The sequence below is a fragment of the Urocitellus parryii genome, chromosome 3 (assembly GCF_045843805.1).
Source record: "Urocitellus parryii isolate mUroPar1 chromosome 3, mUroPar1.hap1, whole genome shotgun sequence".
NCBI classification, from domain to species: domain Eukaryota; kingdom Metazoa; phylum Chordata; class Mammalia; order Rodentia; family Sciuridae; genus Urocitellus; species Urocitellus parryii.
This window is the reverse complement of record NC_135533.1, coordinates 95,888,010-95,907,088: the sequence shown is the minus strand read 5'-3', so window position 1 is coordinate 95,907,088 and position 19,079 is coordinate 95,888,010. Positions and strand designations below refer to the sequence as shown.

Below are 19,079 nucleotides of genomic sequence, written 5' to 3'. Positions count from 1 at the left end.
TTTGAGAATGTTCACTCTCTATTCTCTAAACTATGGGCAGAGGGGAACTAGAGACCATCTTTCAATTCCTTATTTTCAATATCTCCCCCATTTCAATATACTCCTCCTAACCACCCACACTTTAAATACAGAAGTCCTTTTTATTTTGGTTCCAGAGGAACCGTAAGGAGGTAAACCCAGTTGTCCTTTATCCCTGGTAATGGAGTGAGACTGAGAAGAATTTCAAGTAGTCTTTTTCCTAGACCAGGCAAACATCAGCAGTGTTGTGGTGGCAGCCATCTTGGAAAAGAGCTACTCTATTTTGCTAACTCTGATGGCTGGTTTGGAATCGAATTCAGTTTGCACATCCTAGTGTAGACACATTGCGAGATGCCATCGAAAGTCCTGATGGATTTACAGTTTTATTACGTGCAAACGGGGGATCACATTACTTTCCTGTCTTTTGCTTTGAAAATAAATACTTGGCTTTGCTTTGACATTTATGTGGCAGCTGGAAACCATTATCCTTTGACAATGCTTTATTCCATTGACAGTATCTCTTAAATACGCAGTATACTAGTCATACTCCTCATTCATGTGCTTCTAGTTTAATCCATGCCCCAGTGCCTTAGTGACGCCTGCTTCAAGGATAATGTACTGCAGAATGGGCTCACCAGGTATTTTAAATAAAAAGTCTGAAGTCTCAGAGATACAGAGGTTTGAAAACTGCCAAAGTAAGACACATTGCAACTACTTTTCATAACTTCTTTATGGTGGATTTGGTATTATTGTATGGCATGTCATGTGTGGCTCTTCTGAATCGTATTGCAAATAAGAATTTATGCACTAGGTATTTTTAATGTCGCACTTGGTGACAGCAAGCTGCGTATCATTGCATACTAAAAGCTGGAGCCCTTTCTTTTCATTTCTGCAGCAGGTCCTGCATTGTCCTTTTCTGTGTGTAGTATTGGATCTCTGCTCTTGTGTTCACGATGCCACTGTGGAGGCAACCTTCTGAGTGTGGTCGTCACTGGGATAGCACAACAATAAATCACAAGGAGAAGCAACTCACATGGTCACCTCGCGGTACCAGAGTGTTCACTGCACCTCTCCTCTCCCTCCATACCCTGTCAGTCATTGCTCCTTCAACCGATATGCTCAAGCACATTTAACGACAATTTTATTAACACTAAATATTGCTCATGCATAGCAAATGCATATAATCGTTTTGAGGTCCTATTGTTTTTAATATGAGAATTACTACACCTTGAGTTGAGTAGCTTTTTAAAACACAGCAGTCAGACCTGTAGCCCTAACCTTAGCAATGCTCATAATGATGTTTTGGAGTTGTTCTTCCCACCTTAATGACGAGAAAGTATTCTGATTTTAAAATAAAATTGCCAATGTAAACACTTTGGAATATTGAGATAATAAAAAGAAGAAATGGAGTAATTTATAATCTCTCACTACCAGCAACTCTGTTGCATACAGCTGACCTTTAATACCTGCAGCTTCTACATCCTCAGATTCAACCAGTTATGAAACAAAATTGTAGCTGTAAACATGTACAGAATTTTGTCATTATTTCCTAAGCAATACAATATAACAACTATTTACACAGCATTTGCATGTATTAGGTGATATAATTCATCTAGAGATGGCTTAATGCATGTGGGAGGGTATGTGTAAATTATGTAAATTAATAATCTAATACTTATTTTATATTTAATACTAATATATCTAATATATATTAGTTATCTAAAACTATCTAATACTTATTTTACATAAGGGACTTGAGCATGGGTGGAGTTTGGTAACCCCATGTTCCTGGAATAAATTAGCCTAGATTCTGAGAAATGACTGTATTTATTTTTTCGTGTGTGTGTGTGTGTGTGTGTCTGTGTGAGCTTCTTTTAAACAATGGGGACCAAATTATATGCATTTGAAATCTTTAATGGAAGAATTTGAGTCTTTTATTTCCACAAAGTTTCACCTGGTTTTAACTCCATTAACAGTTTTATATTCACACTTTTAAAAAATGTTTTCAAATAAGTTGACATTTTATTAAGTACTGTGGCATCCACTTACTCCTCATCTTTCTTTGAAAAATTGAAGTGTATTTTACATAGGGTAAAATCCCCAGTTTTATACAAAATCGAAAAACACACAGAGTGGTGTAACCACCACCACGATCAAGACAGAGAGCAGTTGCATCAACCCCCAAATTACCTGTGTTCCTTTATGGTCACTTGTCCAGATCTGTCCCTAGCAACCACTGATCTGCTTTCTGTCATTACAAGTTTGCCTTTTCCTGAATATTACTTTAAAAAGGAGATAATCTTACTTTTTAAAGTCCTGCTTACTATCTGAAATAGTCCCTGATTTTTAAATACTTGTTATACATTTTTATATTCATCATTTGAATTCTAGTAATTTAAGAGATTGTTACTGTGTCTGGAATTATGGAATCTCAGCTTTGGAAGAAATCTTAAAGTTCACCTAAGTCAAATGCCTTGCAGTGGATCTTCAATGCAATGGCTGTGGAACAATGTAGCACTCACTTTGTAATATAGTTTCCAATTATGCCACTTTTCCCCTTCTTTTAGGATTATATTTGTCTTCATCTCCACTCCACTGGTAGCTGGCTTGGCCAGGCCACTTACCTGGCCAACAGGATGTGAGTGAAATTGCTGGGCACTACCTCTGGGCCAAAGCTTTAAGAGTCATTCATTGTGGCTCGGCCACTCTATTCTATTTGCAACAAAAAAGGGGCCAAGGGGAATCCCAGGGAAGAGTTACTTTTTCAGCCTGGATACTAGAATTTGAAAGATGTGAAGCAGAGTTCCTGCCCACCTGCAGCCAACATGTAATATGAAATTAATACACCTTGGATTTTGGATGACAATGGGATTTTGTGCTTATTGCTGTAGCATAACCTATTGAGAGCTGAACAATACAGACATCCTGTCCATCAAGTTGTTCAGCATTTCTTTATCCAGAATCTGTGTGATTAACTGTTCTTCATACTTAGAAATACTTTTGGGGACACTCTTCCTCCAGATATTGTACAGCTTAGTCACTTGTATCCTTTAGGTCTGTGCAATGAAGAGACCATGACAGATGACCCTGTCTAAAGTCTCCATCCCTGCCACCCTTTACTTCCCAACTATCATACATGTGCCTTCAGGGACCTTCTTGGTTTTACTTCTATATCCCCCATTTAGATCAAATCTTAGTATACACACTATGAAAGTTCAACAAGTGTTGATAAATGAAAAAACCTTGCATTAATAAAAAAAAAAGCAAATCTTTTGCCAAGTGGTATTTTTTTTAAACTATCCAATGATTAAATCTATGCAACCGGATGTGTAGTTTTGACTTGTTTTCTAGTTCTAACTCATAGTCTGATTTTTATTTTTTATTTTATTGTGGTAAAAAGATTTTGATCTTTCATACATTTTATAAACTACTTCAAATCCTTAGAATTATTCAAGTATAAATAGGTAAATGCAAACATATATTCACAACAATATCATAGTATAATGGCATTGTCTTCAAGTATGTTCACCTTTAACATCAGACTCTGTGATGTTCAGTCTCTTACATAGGAGTGGCCTGCAAGGTCCTCCAGTACTATCTCCTTCCTTCCTCTTCAGTCTAATTTCTTGCCATATGGGACTTTTAACTTTTACTTGAATAGCAACCAAACTTCATAGGACCTGACAGAATTCATTCATTCTCCTCATGCCTCCTTATCTAGGTTGGATGTTCTCTATATTTCTTTTCACTTGAATACCTCATACTAATTATTTAAAATTTATTTATTCATCCATCCATCCACCCATACATGGCCACCTATTACAGGTGAGCCAGGCACTGTCCTCTGTTGTTGAGTCACATTAGTGAACCAATATACCCATGACAGGGCTTCATTCTAGGCACAGAGTGAGACACCATCAATACATATTACAAGTGCATCATACACTTGGATTCTCCTCTATAGCATCACAACATTGCTGCCTGATGGCTACAATAGGCATGACCAAAATGCTTGCAAAAGAAGGAAGAAAATGACTCAAATATTTTGAATTTTCATAGATGGTGATAAGGAAATAAAGAAATCAGGTTAGAGGGACAGGAGTCCTTGGCATGGGGGAAGAGGAAGCAAGTAGGCTTGATGCTCTATGGGGACCAAGCCCATCAGGCATAGAGGCTATTCGGACTCCCTTGAGTGTGTCCCAAGAATGCCAAGGAGGCCAGAATGCCCTCACATAGAGGCCTGAATTGAAAGAAGGAGGGTGTGGGGATGAGAAAGAAATATAAATTAGACTTAAGATGCATGTGTTGAAAAAAACCTTGGCACATGGAACTGACTTTAGGCAAAAAGAGCAGAAGCAGTTTCTTTTCTGAATCTCTTTTCCAATGAAGCTACAGATCTTTAATTGTTGGGAACTTCAAGCAACCCTTTGGTCCCTAAGTTTCCATAAGCCATAAATAGACTGAGAAACTACCCAAAGATGTTTATTCACCCTCATCAGATGTGGCCAACATAGATAACAGACAAAGACCCTGGGATGTAGCCAAGGGACAAGGAAAGCAGTGACCAAGGATGCCTCCCTAGAGATGCCCCATCAAGGAAACTCTCCAAGGAGGGGACCTTCATAGCAGTGGCTAACCTGGATGTTGGAATGACTGTGAATAAACAAACCATGGCATATCTTTATAATGGAGAATTTCTCTACTTGAAAATTAAAATAAACGAACCATTGATATACATACAACATGGATGAATTTAAAGACATTATGTTGAATGAGAAGAACCAGCTAGAAGAAAGTATATATACTATATGAATCCATCCATAAGACGTTCTTATCAAACGGATGCAACTAATCTATACTGACAGAAAAGGGAGCAGGGGTTGCCTGGGTGGAGGGAAGGGATTGACTGCAAAGTGACACAAGGGAACATTTGGGGATAATGAAATGTTTTGTGTATTGATTGCGGTGGATGGAAGCTGTGTGGGTATATAAAAGTATCAGAATTCATTGAACTGAGTGCTTAAGGTCCATGCGTTTTCTTGTATATAAATTATACACTAGTGAAAACAACACTTCCTGAAACAAAAAGAGAAAAACAACTTTCACAGGAAATTACTAACCCACAAACTATTCCATATATCTTCCCAAATACATACATAGGAGTGCTATAGTTGGAATATGACTTGTCCCCCAAAGGATAGGATATTTGGTCCTGAGTGTAGTGGTGCTGAAGTGGTAGAACCTTTAAGAAGGGAGCTTAGTAGAAGGTAGTGAGGTTATAGGGATGCCACTCTCAGAAGGGATTGATACTGATCGTTCACAGAGAGGGAGTCTCATGAGAATGGGTTTTACATATTGAGGACACCCCTTGGCTTGGCCCCTTATATACACAACTGGTTCTCTGCTGTTCTGATGTGGCCAGAAGGCCCTTTCTAGAGGCCCTTTCTAGGAAGTCACTCAATCATGAACTTTGAATTGAGCTAAGTAAACCTCTTTTCCTTATAAAGTTCCCAGTGTTAAGTATTCTGTGATAGCCACACAAAGCAGACTAATTCAGAGAGTAGAGAAAAACCAGGGAAGGATTGCTGCCAGAGTTAAGGGCAGGAAAAACATCCGTCGTCTTGATTTTTTTTTTTTAAACTTGCCTTAAACCTAATTGCTTTTCCATGTTCAGGTTAAGCCGTACTCTCTAATGTATTTTTGGTCATTAATTTAAATGTTATGGTTGACTTAACTGGAATGTTCACACTTTGATATAAATCTCCCACATAGCACATTTATATTCACCATTTATGTTGCCTACAGTGATTAGTAGGTCATTTGGGCTTGGGCTATGAGAACAAGCCACTAACCTGAATCATCTGTCCTAGAAGGAAGACCTACCTCTGCTGTCCCATTAACTCCTCCGTGGCCACTCTTAGTCTCGCTGAGGCTGCCTACATTTAATGCATATTTTCTGCCTAAGTTTAAGAAAAGTGAAAGATCCCAGTACATTGGCATGAGTTCCATAAAGGGGATTTTATTTTGCCACATCAACTAATAACCTCTATTTCCTTCCTAGGGCAACTGCACTCACATTTTTTAGTACCGTGCCCATGCTCCAAAGTCACCAGTACAGTGGAAGACACTGACTTGTCAAGGAGTTTAGGAACTGCATGACAGAACAACCTTAGTAATTTTCTTTCTTTGAGGTCTGTGGTCATTATTAGTCTCAGTTCACAGGTGTGGGCTTGCTGGGATGGAAGTCACAAGAGCTTGGTACAAAGAACCCAGAAATGGAGGCACCCTGGATGGATGAGTGGAAGAGAAAAAAAGGGAAGGACACAAAACCTCACCTATTTTGTGTAGAGATCTAGGGTGTTGAGAAGTAGGTCATTTCTAGGTCTCATCTGAGTGTTTTGAATAGAGCATTTATGGGTTTGGATCTTATCGAGAATGTCCAAACATTTCTCTTTGAGGTGGTCAGAATCTAAACCCCTCCTTTTGCATGTCCGAGTCCAGAGTGGGTTTCATTCTCAGTGCATGCCCACAGGAGATCCTACCGGCCTAATGCAATTCCCAGTGGACAGGCCAATATATAACTTTCCATGCCCACTGCCCTTCAGGTGAGGGAGGCCTGGCGTGCTCCCTCAACATGCTTTCCCTGGTTCCATATCACATCGTCCTGGCTTCCACCTTACCTCCCACATTATAGTTAATTGGAATAGGAATGGACACCTCAACGTGGGTTCAGTCAATCTCCAGATTTGGCCAGTGACCTGTGAGGTAGTCAAAAATAAAAAGGCTCAACCCAACAGGAAATTTCTTTCTTGAATACTCTGAATTTTAGATAAACATGAAGACAAGGATAAACACAATCACTGTGGAGATAGGGATAGCAATGGAAAGTTCCTAATAGGTGCATGAGTAGGAAAGATGACCGTGAACTCAGAGGAGACAAAGCATATCATGAGTGAACCTAAGTTATGGATCAGCCAAAGCCAACCCATGCAGCAGAGAAGTGTGCTGGAGGGAGCAGGAGAAGATGAGAGACAGATTAATAACCATGGAGGATAGACATGTGCCTGCTGTAGGCAGCAGGCTAATATTGCCTATAGACTATGGGATCCTTGTAGCCTCTAAGGCTCATGCCTCATTCTGGGTTAGGAGGGAACTGAGTTATAGAGTTATTCCTGGGACCCTGCACCATTTCTAACTCCTCACTCTCATGTATTTCCTTGCAATGAGATACCATTATTTACTAGAAAGGATTGGATCTCTTTGTTGCATAGAAGAAAGATCTGAGAAGAAAAGGAAAACAAGCCCCTGGCCGTGTAGATGTGTTTCCTGCTGGGCATTGTATCTCTTTATCAGCAATGCAAAGCTTTTGCTGGGTAAAATCTTAGCACAAGGGCTTCTATAATGCTCCCATTATAAATGAGAATTCCTCTTGGTCTTGGAGACTTGGGTGTCTTAAGAGAAATAAAAATGTTCCTAATAAGTTCATCATCCTCATCTGGAGTCTGGAGTAATGAGTGAGAGCAGGAAAATTAATTAGGGCACTACTTGATGTTATGTAGGATTATCAGAATCTAGTAGAAAAGTGCTGCCAATATTGGGGAATGCTACAGACTACATGGTGTGTCCCCTCAAAATTTATGTGGTAAAACTTAACCCCCCAAGGTGATGGTATTAGGAAGCAGGGTCTTTAGAGATGTGATTAGGCTACGTGATTAGTTCCTTATAAAAAGGGACTCCAGAGAATTCCCTTGCCCCCTCTTCCTTGTGAGGTCTGAAAGAAGACAGCATCTATGAACCAGGAAGTGAACTCCATGAGATCGGAAATTATGGACGTTGGAATTCTCAGCCTCCAAAAGTGTGAGAAGTAAAACTTATCCTTTATAAATCACCAAGTCTATGGTAATTTTTGTTATAGCAGCCAAACAGACTAAGACAGTGGGAGTTGTCAAATGAATTTTGAAAATAGCTCCCTAGACTGTCATTTGAAAAATTTTAATATGCATAGGAATCACCTGGGGATCTTTTAAAAATGCAGATTCTGTTCAATGGGTCTGTGTGGAGATTGGGTATTTGCAGCAAACTCCTGTGAGATGCTGAGGACGATGCTCTGGGAGCACATTCTGAGGAGACTGTGATATGAACCTCACTGCCTGGGCCGAGAATAGCAGCTCACCCTGGTGTCACGGCGTGAGTGCTCATTAAAACACATGTGAAGCTTGGCCTCTGAGGCCCTGAGAGCTATTCTGTGTTACTTGATAGAAGATACAAATGAATAAACTCTCCATCACGTTAGTAAAAAGGAAAATATTTGAAAATTTATCCCTGAATTCCAAACCATTAAGAAACTGATGGCAGCAACTTTTTCTTTTTAATTCTTAGAAAATTATAGCTTTTAAGCTAAAAGAATGAGAAGGCTGGAGGGTTGAATAGAAAGGTTGGAGAGCAGTCAGACAATTCCTATTGGCCAAGTTATCTCATGAATAAAAACCTAACACTTTACAATGAGAAAAGGGGAAGTACCCAGGGCAAAGTGTGGCATATAGGAACAGAACTTAATTTGGACTAGGTGTATTACACTTAAATCTCCCTCTCACACTCACCAATCAAATTTGTTTTATAAAATCACTGGGGCAGATGGAATGTCAATTATAAACAGGCAGAATTTCCAGCCATTTTAAAAGAGGTCTGAAAGCTGAGGTTTCTGTGAGCATAGGCTACGAGAAGGCTGTTCATTATACGAAAGTGGGTAAAGATTTACAAAATTTCCATACTTGAGAGACAATGTGACTTGAAAACATTTAGGAATGGTTCAGTTTCAAAGAGGACCAGGACTCTGCAGATGATTTTCTTCCCAGCCAACCACTCACTATCCCAGGTGCCACTCCCTTCTTCATGCAGTATAACCTGGGAAGTGGCACAGGCCATGGACACTGCCTCAGGATCTCCAAGGGCTGCAGTATATTGCCTAAGGGAGGTGAGGTCAACTTTAGGTTTTCTTCTGGTAGACTGATTACAAGGTGACCACTAGTATTGCCCTTTAGGTGGGAGACATTGATCTTGGGCACATTGGAGAAATGAGACATCCTGAATACTATCCTTATTGCCCTTGGACTTCTTACTGGGCAGCCAGCTTTTCCTGGTTTGCTTGGGATTTTTTTTTAGATTTGAACACTGAAATGTCTGTCCTGGGAGACCTCCCAGTCTCAGGCAAACCAGGAAGGTTTTCTTCTTAGACTAGTGAGGTGTGGGTGGTAAAGAAACCATGTGGAAAGATAAAGAAAGAGACAGAAAAGCCCAAGGAAAGATGTAGGTAGAACTTCCCTGTGTCCTGACAGTGATTTAGGATTTGGCTTTTTATTTATAAGAACATTCAAAAAGAAGGTGTTGGAGGAGGGGCTCTGTGTTAAGACAAATTAGGAGCATTTCCCATAATCAGTTGACTGGTTCCTGGAAGGTGTTTTATTTTAATGATCACAGCACCCCCTCACCCCAACATCACTGAAATTTCAAAGGCGAAGACAAAGGGGAAAAAAAATGTTTGCTTGTGCTTGTGGAGCGGGCAAGAGCGGGGCTGTCAACTCCAATACACTTCTGAAAATGATGCTGACGGGGAAGTCGTGTCCGAAGCACCAAGGGATAAAATGAGCCAATGCTTTTGTTGCCCCTACTTAATTAGGTCACAAAACTTGGGATTCATCTTCTGAAAGCAAAGGCGCAGAGAAGAACCAAATTTCAAACCATAAACTCATACTCAAATTTGACATTAAAAAAAAAAATCCTCGTAGGAAGAGGTCCACATTAAACCAGTCATTAATTTTGAACCCTCAAAATGAGAGCTACTAGAATCCTAAGACTATCAAACCATAAAGATACTTGTTTTTTGCTCTGACTTTGGTGTCCATCTTAACCAAGCAGGATTAATTCATGGCCTAGGAGCTCTGTGAGCTTATGTTTATTTATAATATTCAATATTCCCACAAGCACAAATGTTTCAAATGGAAGACTGCATTTTGATAATGCCCATTTCTTCATTAAGATTTCATCATCCACCTACATTAAAAAGCCTCTCCCTACACTTTGTTGCTTCTGCTTTCACCTTGTATATTCCTGCTTTATTTACTTAATCTCGAGTTTCTGGCTTCCCAGGCACTCTCAAAATCGAAACAGGCAAAGTTTGTGCATTAGCGTATCCTGAGCATGCATGATTTATGAATGGCAAGTTTCTTGGCACAATTTAATGGCCTAAGAGAGACTTTGTTTTAAACATTAAAATGAAAGTTAAGAAGTGGCAACAATGGGTGGGATATCAGAATATTCAGAGTGCAAATAAGTTCAGGTCCAGAGCTCACCGGTTTTTACTTTGTTTCTTAGTCTGTGAACAGAGCTCTGACCAGTTTAATAAATTATATAGGTCCCTGACTATGACCAGTTAAAAAAGTATTTTAAATTGTTATTCTGATAACATACTTAGCTAAACCCGAATTATGAAGAAAAAACTTAACATTTTCATTAATGGAGATAACAAATATCTTTGACTAGTCCAAACTAGTCCAAGGGAAGTTAGTTTTCTCTTTAGGAGGCATATTACTCATATTCAAATCATTTTCCATCATAATAATTCTTCCTTTGATGAAGTCTTTTGTAAATCCATCTGTCAGTACTTCAGATCTTTTTAAAAGAAAGTCCAAACTTTCATAGTCTCAGAAGAATTAGCATCCTTAGCAAAATTAGAGTTGCACTCCTGTTATGTGTCATATGATTTAAAGGCTCAATATCCAAGTATTTTCTCATTACAAAAACATGGGGTTGAATAATAAAATTTTAAAATAAATATAATTCAAATGTACATAGTAAGCAAAATCATCATTAAATTAATTATTTCAAAAGATGCCCTGGGTATCCTCCACCCACTTCACACAAGCAAGAAATCTCTAAATTTTCTTTGCATGTGGCTCAATTAAAGAACTTGGGATGTTTTAACTTAGGCTTACAAATAACAACACAGGCGTTTTATAATTAAATGTTTGACGTGTTTGCAACAGTTACTCAAAAATTGTTCCAGAAGACCGGAAAGTTCTCAGTATCAATGTTAAGAAATGATGGCTGATAAAGCCCTGGCTAGAACAAGCTCAGGATTCATAGACAACTGGCAACATTGCTTCCAAAAGAAGTCTTTTATTTCCTTCATGATGGAAGCAACTCTGAACCACATTTACCATTCAGGGCACTTTCTTTCTCCACTTCAGAGAACGTGTAGAGCCCTATACCACATAAGGACTCATGAGTTACCTTGTAGATTTTGCAATGGCAGAGTCATAATGCCTCCAGCTGCAGCTGCTGCTACCAGCCCTTGGATGTTGGTGAGATTTGCTGTAGGCAGTGTGAGGACCAGTCCTTGCTGACCTCCTAGCTGGCCGGCCATGTTGAAAGGGATGAGGATAGGCTGATTGAGGGCTGGAGGGCCTCCGGGCATCACGCCGGCCACAGCAGAGGCTAACTGCTGTGCCGTCAGAAGTGGCTGTGAAGAAACAAGAGAAACCCAGCTCACTTTGCAGTGGAACCAAGGCATGCATGGGCTTTTAAAGTATATTCTTTCCGTTTTGGTAGGGTCAGAAAGTTCCTGAAGAAGAAGCAAAGAATCACACTCTATCCCAGAAAAAGAGATTTCTGTCAGAAGAAAAATTTGGAAATCACATTTCATTTATTCCTTTGAAATTTTTTATTTGGTTTAGACTTCCTCTGAGGTGTTCAAATACCTTTAAAAGTAATACCTTACACTTGTATCATAGCCTTCCAATGAATTTTCATTTGATTCTAAACTTTCATATATTTGAAACTCTCCGCTAATTTATCCTGTGTTGTTCTGGAAAGAGCTCATTGAAGTTGGTGGGATATTTCTGGTTCAAAAATAGCGATGAAATACTATTTTCAGCTATTAACAAAAATAATGTAAAAGATTTACTTGTTGCTAAAAAGTCTGTAGTGATACCATTATGCAGATGAATGACTGGAGGACATGTATACTGACATAATCCTTTTGGAAAGCAATTTGGAAATACATAGCAAGAGCTGCAAATATATTCATCCCCTTTTGACTCAGAATATACTCCTAGGATATAGCTTAAAGATAGAATTCAAAAGGAAAAAAGATAAATGCATGGAAATATGCATTACATTTTAAAATGCATAAATGTTGGAAAATAGTGTGTTACAGAATGAAACTTGATGAGACATTGCATAGTCATTAAAATGGACTATGATGACACTTCTTAAGAAAAATGGAAGATGTTTATAACAGGAGAGTATACAAAAAAACCCATATAATTATTAATTAAGTAAATGATTATTATTAAAATGGTGAAGTCACATGTGTAGAACATCAAGATCTAAAATGGAACATAAAAATAAGAATATTTATTTTTTACATTTTTAAAATAAAATCTTTAAAAGTTCTCTTATTATTCAAACACTCTTTGCCTAATTCAAATGATATTATAAAATACACATTTATATACATTATTGATCCAATAACCATTGTTTGAGGTTGCAAGGCAGAGCTGCTGGGCACAAGGTCTGCTTAAGTGTTGGAGTGAGGCCCTCATAAGGGTGTTGTGGTAAGGATCTCTGTCCTGGCCTGGCTAAGTGACCTCAAGAATCATTTCATCTTAACATCTTTAATCTAGGACTTTATTATTCTCCTGTGGGAGCTACTGTGCAAAACCTAATCCTAAATTCAGTTTTATTCTGTAGAACCAATATAAAACTCTTATCAATGGTTTTTAAATGCAGTATGATTCTATAAAGGAAAGATGATTAAATAGAAGCATGATACAAAGCCCAATATATAATAGCCAGGCACACTATTCTAATGCTTCAGTTATCTTATCAATGAGGTACAGAAAATTAGTAACTTGCCCAAAGACTCACTTATAGTATGTGTGGGGGAAGTCAAGTTCAAGTGCAGGAGGGTGGTTCCAGAGTCCATATTTTACCCCTTTCACCAATACAAAGAACAGATGTAGAAGAGTGGGACTACTGCATTTGAATGATGAGGAGAGGAGTAGAAAGGCTGAGCCCACCTTTAGCCATCCCTCCTCTGTACCCTCCATGTCCCTCAGGGACACTCTGGAGAAGCCTTTGGACTCCAGCAGCTCAGATTTAGAACCTCTTCTCTAGACCCCATGGACCTAGTTCCTAATATATTTTCACACTTTATCAAATTCACATCAAATAGTTGTATGTCTCTTTTTTTAAAAAAATACAAAATTACTTTGAAGAGCAAAATAAACAGACTTTGGGTGTAAGAGTAAAATTATAAGGTGACCCTCAGACTCTTGGTATGACATCACTGCCATGAAATATGTTAAATGGGAAGGTAAACAGGCAAGTCCTAAGATGACATACATAGATTTGAAGTTATTGGCCTGAAGGATTTTTAAAGTGGATTTGTGGGCTGAGAGCGGGCCATGTCCCTCCAGTTTGTCACAGTGCCACCGTTCCTCACTGTCCTGGATCTGTCATGCTATGTACCTAATCTGGAGGTATTGGAGTGTGTTAGGACTAGTACACTTTCAAACACATCTGTGCACACACATGCATGATGTAACAACAACATTATACAGGGTATAACACAAAGAAAGAAGTTACTGAAATTTCCATAAAATGTTCTCTGGGCTTTGGTAACCCAATAGATATCTACCCAGACTTGCTCTGAGCTGGAGGATAGGATCTGAGGCTATTAGGAGACTTGGTAGCAACTAGAACAACAAGACCAACCAAGCTTATCTCTTGAGCAAGCCCTCAATGTGCTGAAAGTGATTAATTTCCAGGAACAACATGACAGCGGAAGGAAAAGTCCCCAATATCTCCTTCCATAAAAATAGGATGAACTCTGAAAGCTTCATACTAAACGACAGAGGTTAAAAGAAGCTCACTCTTTTATAATTGTGTTCTACATCTCCATATAACCCACACCAGGCTGCAAAAAACAAATATTGGACTTTAAAAAATAATGAATGTATTTCTTTATTAATGCAGGAGCTATGTGTGATGTACAGTATTGTCAAACCCAATAAGCTGAACTTGCATTAAAATTGCATTAACTTTTTTATATTAAATCACATCTTGTATTTCAAAAATGGCTATAGTAAGGTTGAAATAACTTAATTTTCTTCACACTCCAGTCATTAAAGTTTTACTTTCAAGAAAACTGCACAGTAACCAAGAGAACAGATGGAGTGGGTTTAAGAGGGGGAAAAATGTTTCCAAATGATTAAAACAAACTTTCCTTAAAGAAGAGAGAATAGTTTTGCAAATGCATATTCTTGGTGGTATTTAATAAATAATGTAGACATACAGCTTCCCATACGAAAATTTATCACCATCTTTGCTCTGTTGGAGTTAATTGGATTTAACTCATTATTATTTATTTGGTTATTTATATGGTTAAGCCATCCTAAATGCAGCCTAATGGATAGCAGTTGAAAGATACTGACCTGTGGCCCAACGGGAAATGGGGGGTGAGTCTGGCCAGTCTGGTGTTGGTCAGGAGTGCCTGGGTCTGATGGTGTCGCGTTGCCCCTGGCCCCTGAAATTCAAAAGAGACATGCTCCCTTAATATGAGATCCAGCCTGGGAACTGCACATGACCCCGTTTCCCTGTGATGTCACAGAGCATTAAGGGACAAATGATATGACAGAGTAGTTTATCAATAGTTCCAGTGCTCAAATCACTTGTCAACTGCATAAATGATGCGAAGGGACATTCAAAAAGGCCAAAGTCATAGCAAGGTAGAAAGCGAGGACAGGGGAGAAAGCAATACTATCATCAGTTGCACCAAGAGGTTTGCATCAGACATCAGTGTGCGTAGTGCCTGGCAGCGTGTGGTACACATGGGGAACTGTGTCCTTTGTGGACAAGTGAGCCACAGCTTATCTAATTTTCCAAAGTCAAAATGGTTCGATCTCAGACATGACCAAGTCCATCCACATTATCCCCTAATATGGCTTCCCCTCTTCTTCATACCCTAATCCCTCTTTCCACACATGCTTCAGACTCTGAATCTTGTACGTGCCTTTTCCTAAGAACAAAGCCTCTTTCAAAAATCACTTTTCAAAATATTCCAACAAGTACATGGATTTCCTTCAGCAAGTTTCTTGATTGCTAATTGAAAGAGGAGGAATCCCATAGTAACTCCTGGGAGCCCCACACTATGCTAAGCACTGAACAAAACTTGTTTCCTGTGCTGGAATCCTTTCAGACTACAAAGCAGGAAACACCAAAGCAGCAAATCTTTAAAGTTCTTTGAACACTAGAGTCTCTGTGTGTGCTTATGTGCTTTGTTTCAGGACAAACCGTAGTGTTAAGACAATAGTAGAACAATAAATATGTGAATACACAAACAAAACTGGCAGCCATTTTTGAAGGTTTCTAGTTGCTAGCTTTTGTTTTCTTGGAGTTTTCTAATGGGATGGTGGAAATCCAATTCCAAGCAAACCTTAACAAGATCCTCTTTCCTGATGTTTGTCCTATGAATAGCAAGTGGAAGACAATTCAAACCCTGTTTACTGGCATGCTATGGACGACCAAGAAAAAAAAAAAGATATGATTCTGTCACACTTATAAATTTTAAAGAAGGTATTATTGGCTCATTTAAAACAAATTCTTCTATATATTCTCCAAAGGGACAGACTTATAAATAATGGAAATGTGGAAAAAATACTTCAGCACATTAAGCTACAAATAAAATTGACTGCTACATATTATTCAATTGACTTCTATCTCCACAGCGATGTGTCAATCATAACAGCATTTTATAATAGGATTAAGCAATAAACGTGCAAAGCCATTATGCAGAAATCTGAAAATCTGATTAATTTGTAATATTTTTTTTTTGTGCAGAAAGTCAGGAATGGACATTGCTTGGGGAATACTTACAAGCATTCTATTGAAATTTCTAAATTGATTTGGAACAAACTAATAAAAACACAGACTTGCTGACATTTTATAAAGTGAATTCTGTCAAAATATGTTTGGCATTTTAATGATCGCTGTCATTTAATAACAAGGGTAAGATGACCTATCAGAAGCTGCCAGCAATTTCCCCATAATGTGAGAAGATCTTTCTTCTAAATTTTTTATATGATTTACTTATTATGCTTGAAAAGCAGAGCATTGTAAATGAGAAAGTGCCTTATGCAATGTAATCTCATGGTGTCTGTTCTTATATACCCGATTCCTATTTTTGCCTTAAAATTCTCAGCAGAACTTTATGACTGCAAATAAGTTACCTGGTCGCAAAATGATGCTTTAAATCAAACATTCAGATTAGGTTAATCTGCAAATGGCTAAAAATTTTCACTGTTTTTAAAAATTTGTTGCTTCCTCAAATTTGTCAGGTATGAATTTTTTTTAACCAGATTGTAAAATGCAAGTTTTATGATGCACAGAAAAAAAAATGTAAAACCCTTTATGTGTGTGTGTGTGTGTGTGTGTATATCTTAAATTTTAAAAAAATTTCTGTACCATGTAAGGCCCTCTGTGTAATTTTTCTTTAAAGTGTGCCAGGCCCAGTTTGGATTCTTCCTAATGCGTGCCATTACAATGTTTAGGATGGTCCTATACAGGCAATGTGTGTATAAAAAGTGTATTTTTTCCCTACAACTTTACACAGATTGCATTTGCTTACATTTATTCTTTGTTGCTTTGAGGCTCTCTCTGGTGCTCAGCAGCTTGTTCCAGGGCTGGATATTCTTAAAAACCATGTTCAATGCAGTCTGGGGGCAATTCCACACAATTTCATGTGTAAAATGAAGTCTTTCACAGGCTCTAGAGGAGATTATATATGCTCTCTTGTCTGGATCAAAAAGTAATGTTTCTTCTTAATGCACATCTCCATTTTCCCCAAACATGTGTATCATGCTTAACCTTGTAGGACCATAATAATAATCTGTCTAGTTGGAAGGCATTCCTGAATAGGGACCTTCTCAGAGCTGCAGGGGAATCCAGCAGTCAGAATGAATAAATGACATTGGTTAAAGGTTTCAGAGATTTGAAGCCACCCTTAGCTGTGCATTAGCAGAGAATTTGAGGTTAGATATTTCCAGGAGCATGGATATAAAAATACAAACTTGAATGGGTTGGGTAAGTTCCTTCTGACCTAGAGTCTGGAAAATATTTTACATCTCTGGGGACCAAGGAATCCCAAGAAAGTTCCCTGAGGCCAGTTCTGAAGGGAATTCCTGTGCTTTTTGCACAGCAACTCCAAGCTCAGTGGGTCATGGAACTAGGCTGCAGGTTCCCTACTTCTTGTAGGGATATCATTCATATGTGATGAGTATTCACTCAATAACAATAGAGGTTGGCAGAGGTATAATTCCTTTAAGATCGATGTTGGCATCAAGGAGACTACCTGCAATTGTTTAACATTAAGCCTTGGAAGTATCTTCAAATTACTAGCTTATTGGCAAATTGTACCTCAATTAATTGGCATATTGCTATAGCCCATGTGCTGATGACTTGGTCTCAGCCTGGGGCACAACTGGGAGGTGGTGAAACCTTTGGGAGATGGGGCCTTATGGAGGAAGTTGAGTCATTAGAACTATGCCCTTGAAGGGGACATCAGGGCCCTGGCCCCTCTTCTCATTCTCTTTACTTTCCATCCACTGTGAGGTCAGCAGCTTTCCTCTACCACGGGCTTCCCCACCATGATGTGCTGCCTCCCTGCAGGTTCAAAGCTATGGATCATGGACTAGAACCTCTGAAATGGTGAACCAAAATGAAATGGTGAAACTTTCCTCATGACACAAAGCCGATGAACACAGACAGAAAGGAAAAGCAGTTTGGTGGAAGGGTTATAGGCAGGGATGTTTTTAAATGTTAAACTCTGCCTAGGTTTATATTGAGCTCTGCCACTTAACTAAGAGCACCAACTTGGGCTTGTATCCTAATATCTTTATACATCAGCTGCCTCTTGTAGAAGTCAGGGATAATGACAGCACCTCCATCATAGGGTGGCTATTGTGAGACTTAAATAAGCTAATATATAAATGTAAATAAGTATGTTTCTTGAAATGGTGCGTGCTTGTTATACAAATGCAATTTTGGTTGGGTCCTATACTCTAATAAAATTTGCATTTAAACTAATAATATTTAATACTATTTAATCTGTCCATAATATTCACCTCCCCTGAGGTAACTCAGTACATATTCCCATTCCTATGTGCACAGCCCACTCCTTCCTACACATCCGCAAAGGCTTGCATTACCTCTAACTATTACTGTGCACCATTAAATGAATGTTTGGAATAAAAATAAATAGCTGAGTCTTTAAGAGGCTATGAAATGAGATGTTTATAACAGTCATCCCTCAGTATCCAAAAGATGGGTTCCAGGACTCCACATAGATACCACAGCTCAGGGATGCCCAAGTCCCTTACATAAAATAGTGTAGCATTTACATAAAATGTACCCATATTCTCTCAAATACTTTAAATCATCTCTGGATTACTCATAATACCTAATACAATGTAAAAGCTATGTAAGTAGTCATTATATTATATTGTGTAGGCAGAAATGGCAAGAAAAAAAAAATATATATATATATATATATGAATACATACATATATATATATATGAATACATACATATATATATATTTGAATTTGTACTGAATATATATATTCAGTACAAATGCAATTTTTCCCCGATTATTTTCAGTCCATGGTTGGTTGAATCTGAGGTTATAGATCCTAGAAATACAGAGAGCTAACTGTATAATATTCCCTTTAGTTTATGGTTGCATAATGAGGAACTATGGCACCAAGATACCAGCAAAGAGCTTCCAAATTCTCACACAGACCATGGCTAGGACTAGAGGCCCACACTTGAGACTGTGAATCATTTGTGGAGCTTCTCAAACACACAGAGGGTCACATTCCACAGGAGGCTATTGACAGAGATTCTAAGAGGTGGTTTCTGTGGACATTTCGACTTAGCTGCCCACAAGGGAGTCTGAATCTCCTCAGCACTGAGGATACCATGTGCAATTAGTTTTATGAATA

At 38.5% G+C, this 19,079-nt stretch overlaps 1 protein-coding gene across 1 annotated transcript in view; it reads right to left on the bottom strand.

Annotated features, from left to right (window-relative positions):
* Positions 1–19,079, bottom strand: part of Pou6f2 (POU class 6 homeobox 2) — a 454,978-nt gene that overhangs the window by 237,649 nt on the left and 198,250 nt on the right. Inside the window, exons 3-4 of the mRNA XM_077796791.1 lie at positions 14,514–14,605; positions 11,308–11,536 (exon numbers count right to left, since the gene is read on the bottom strand). Coding sequence (XP_077652917.1) covers positions 11,308–11,536; positions 14,514–14,605 — 321 coding nt within the window. The remainder of the gene's footprint in view (positions 1–11,307; positions 11,537–14,513; positions 14,606–19,079) is intronic.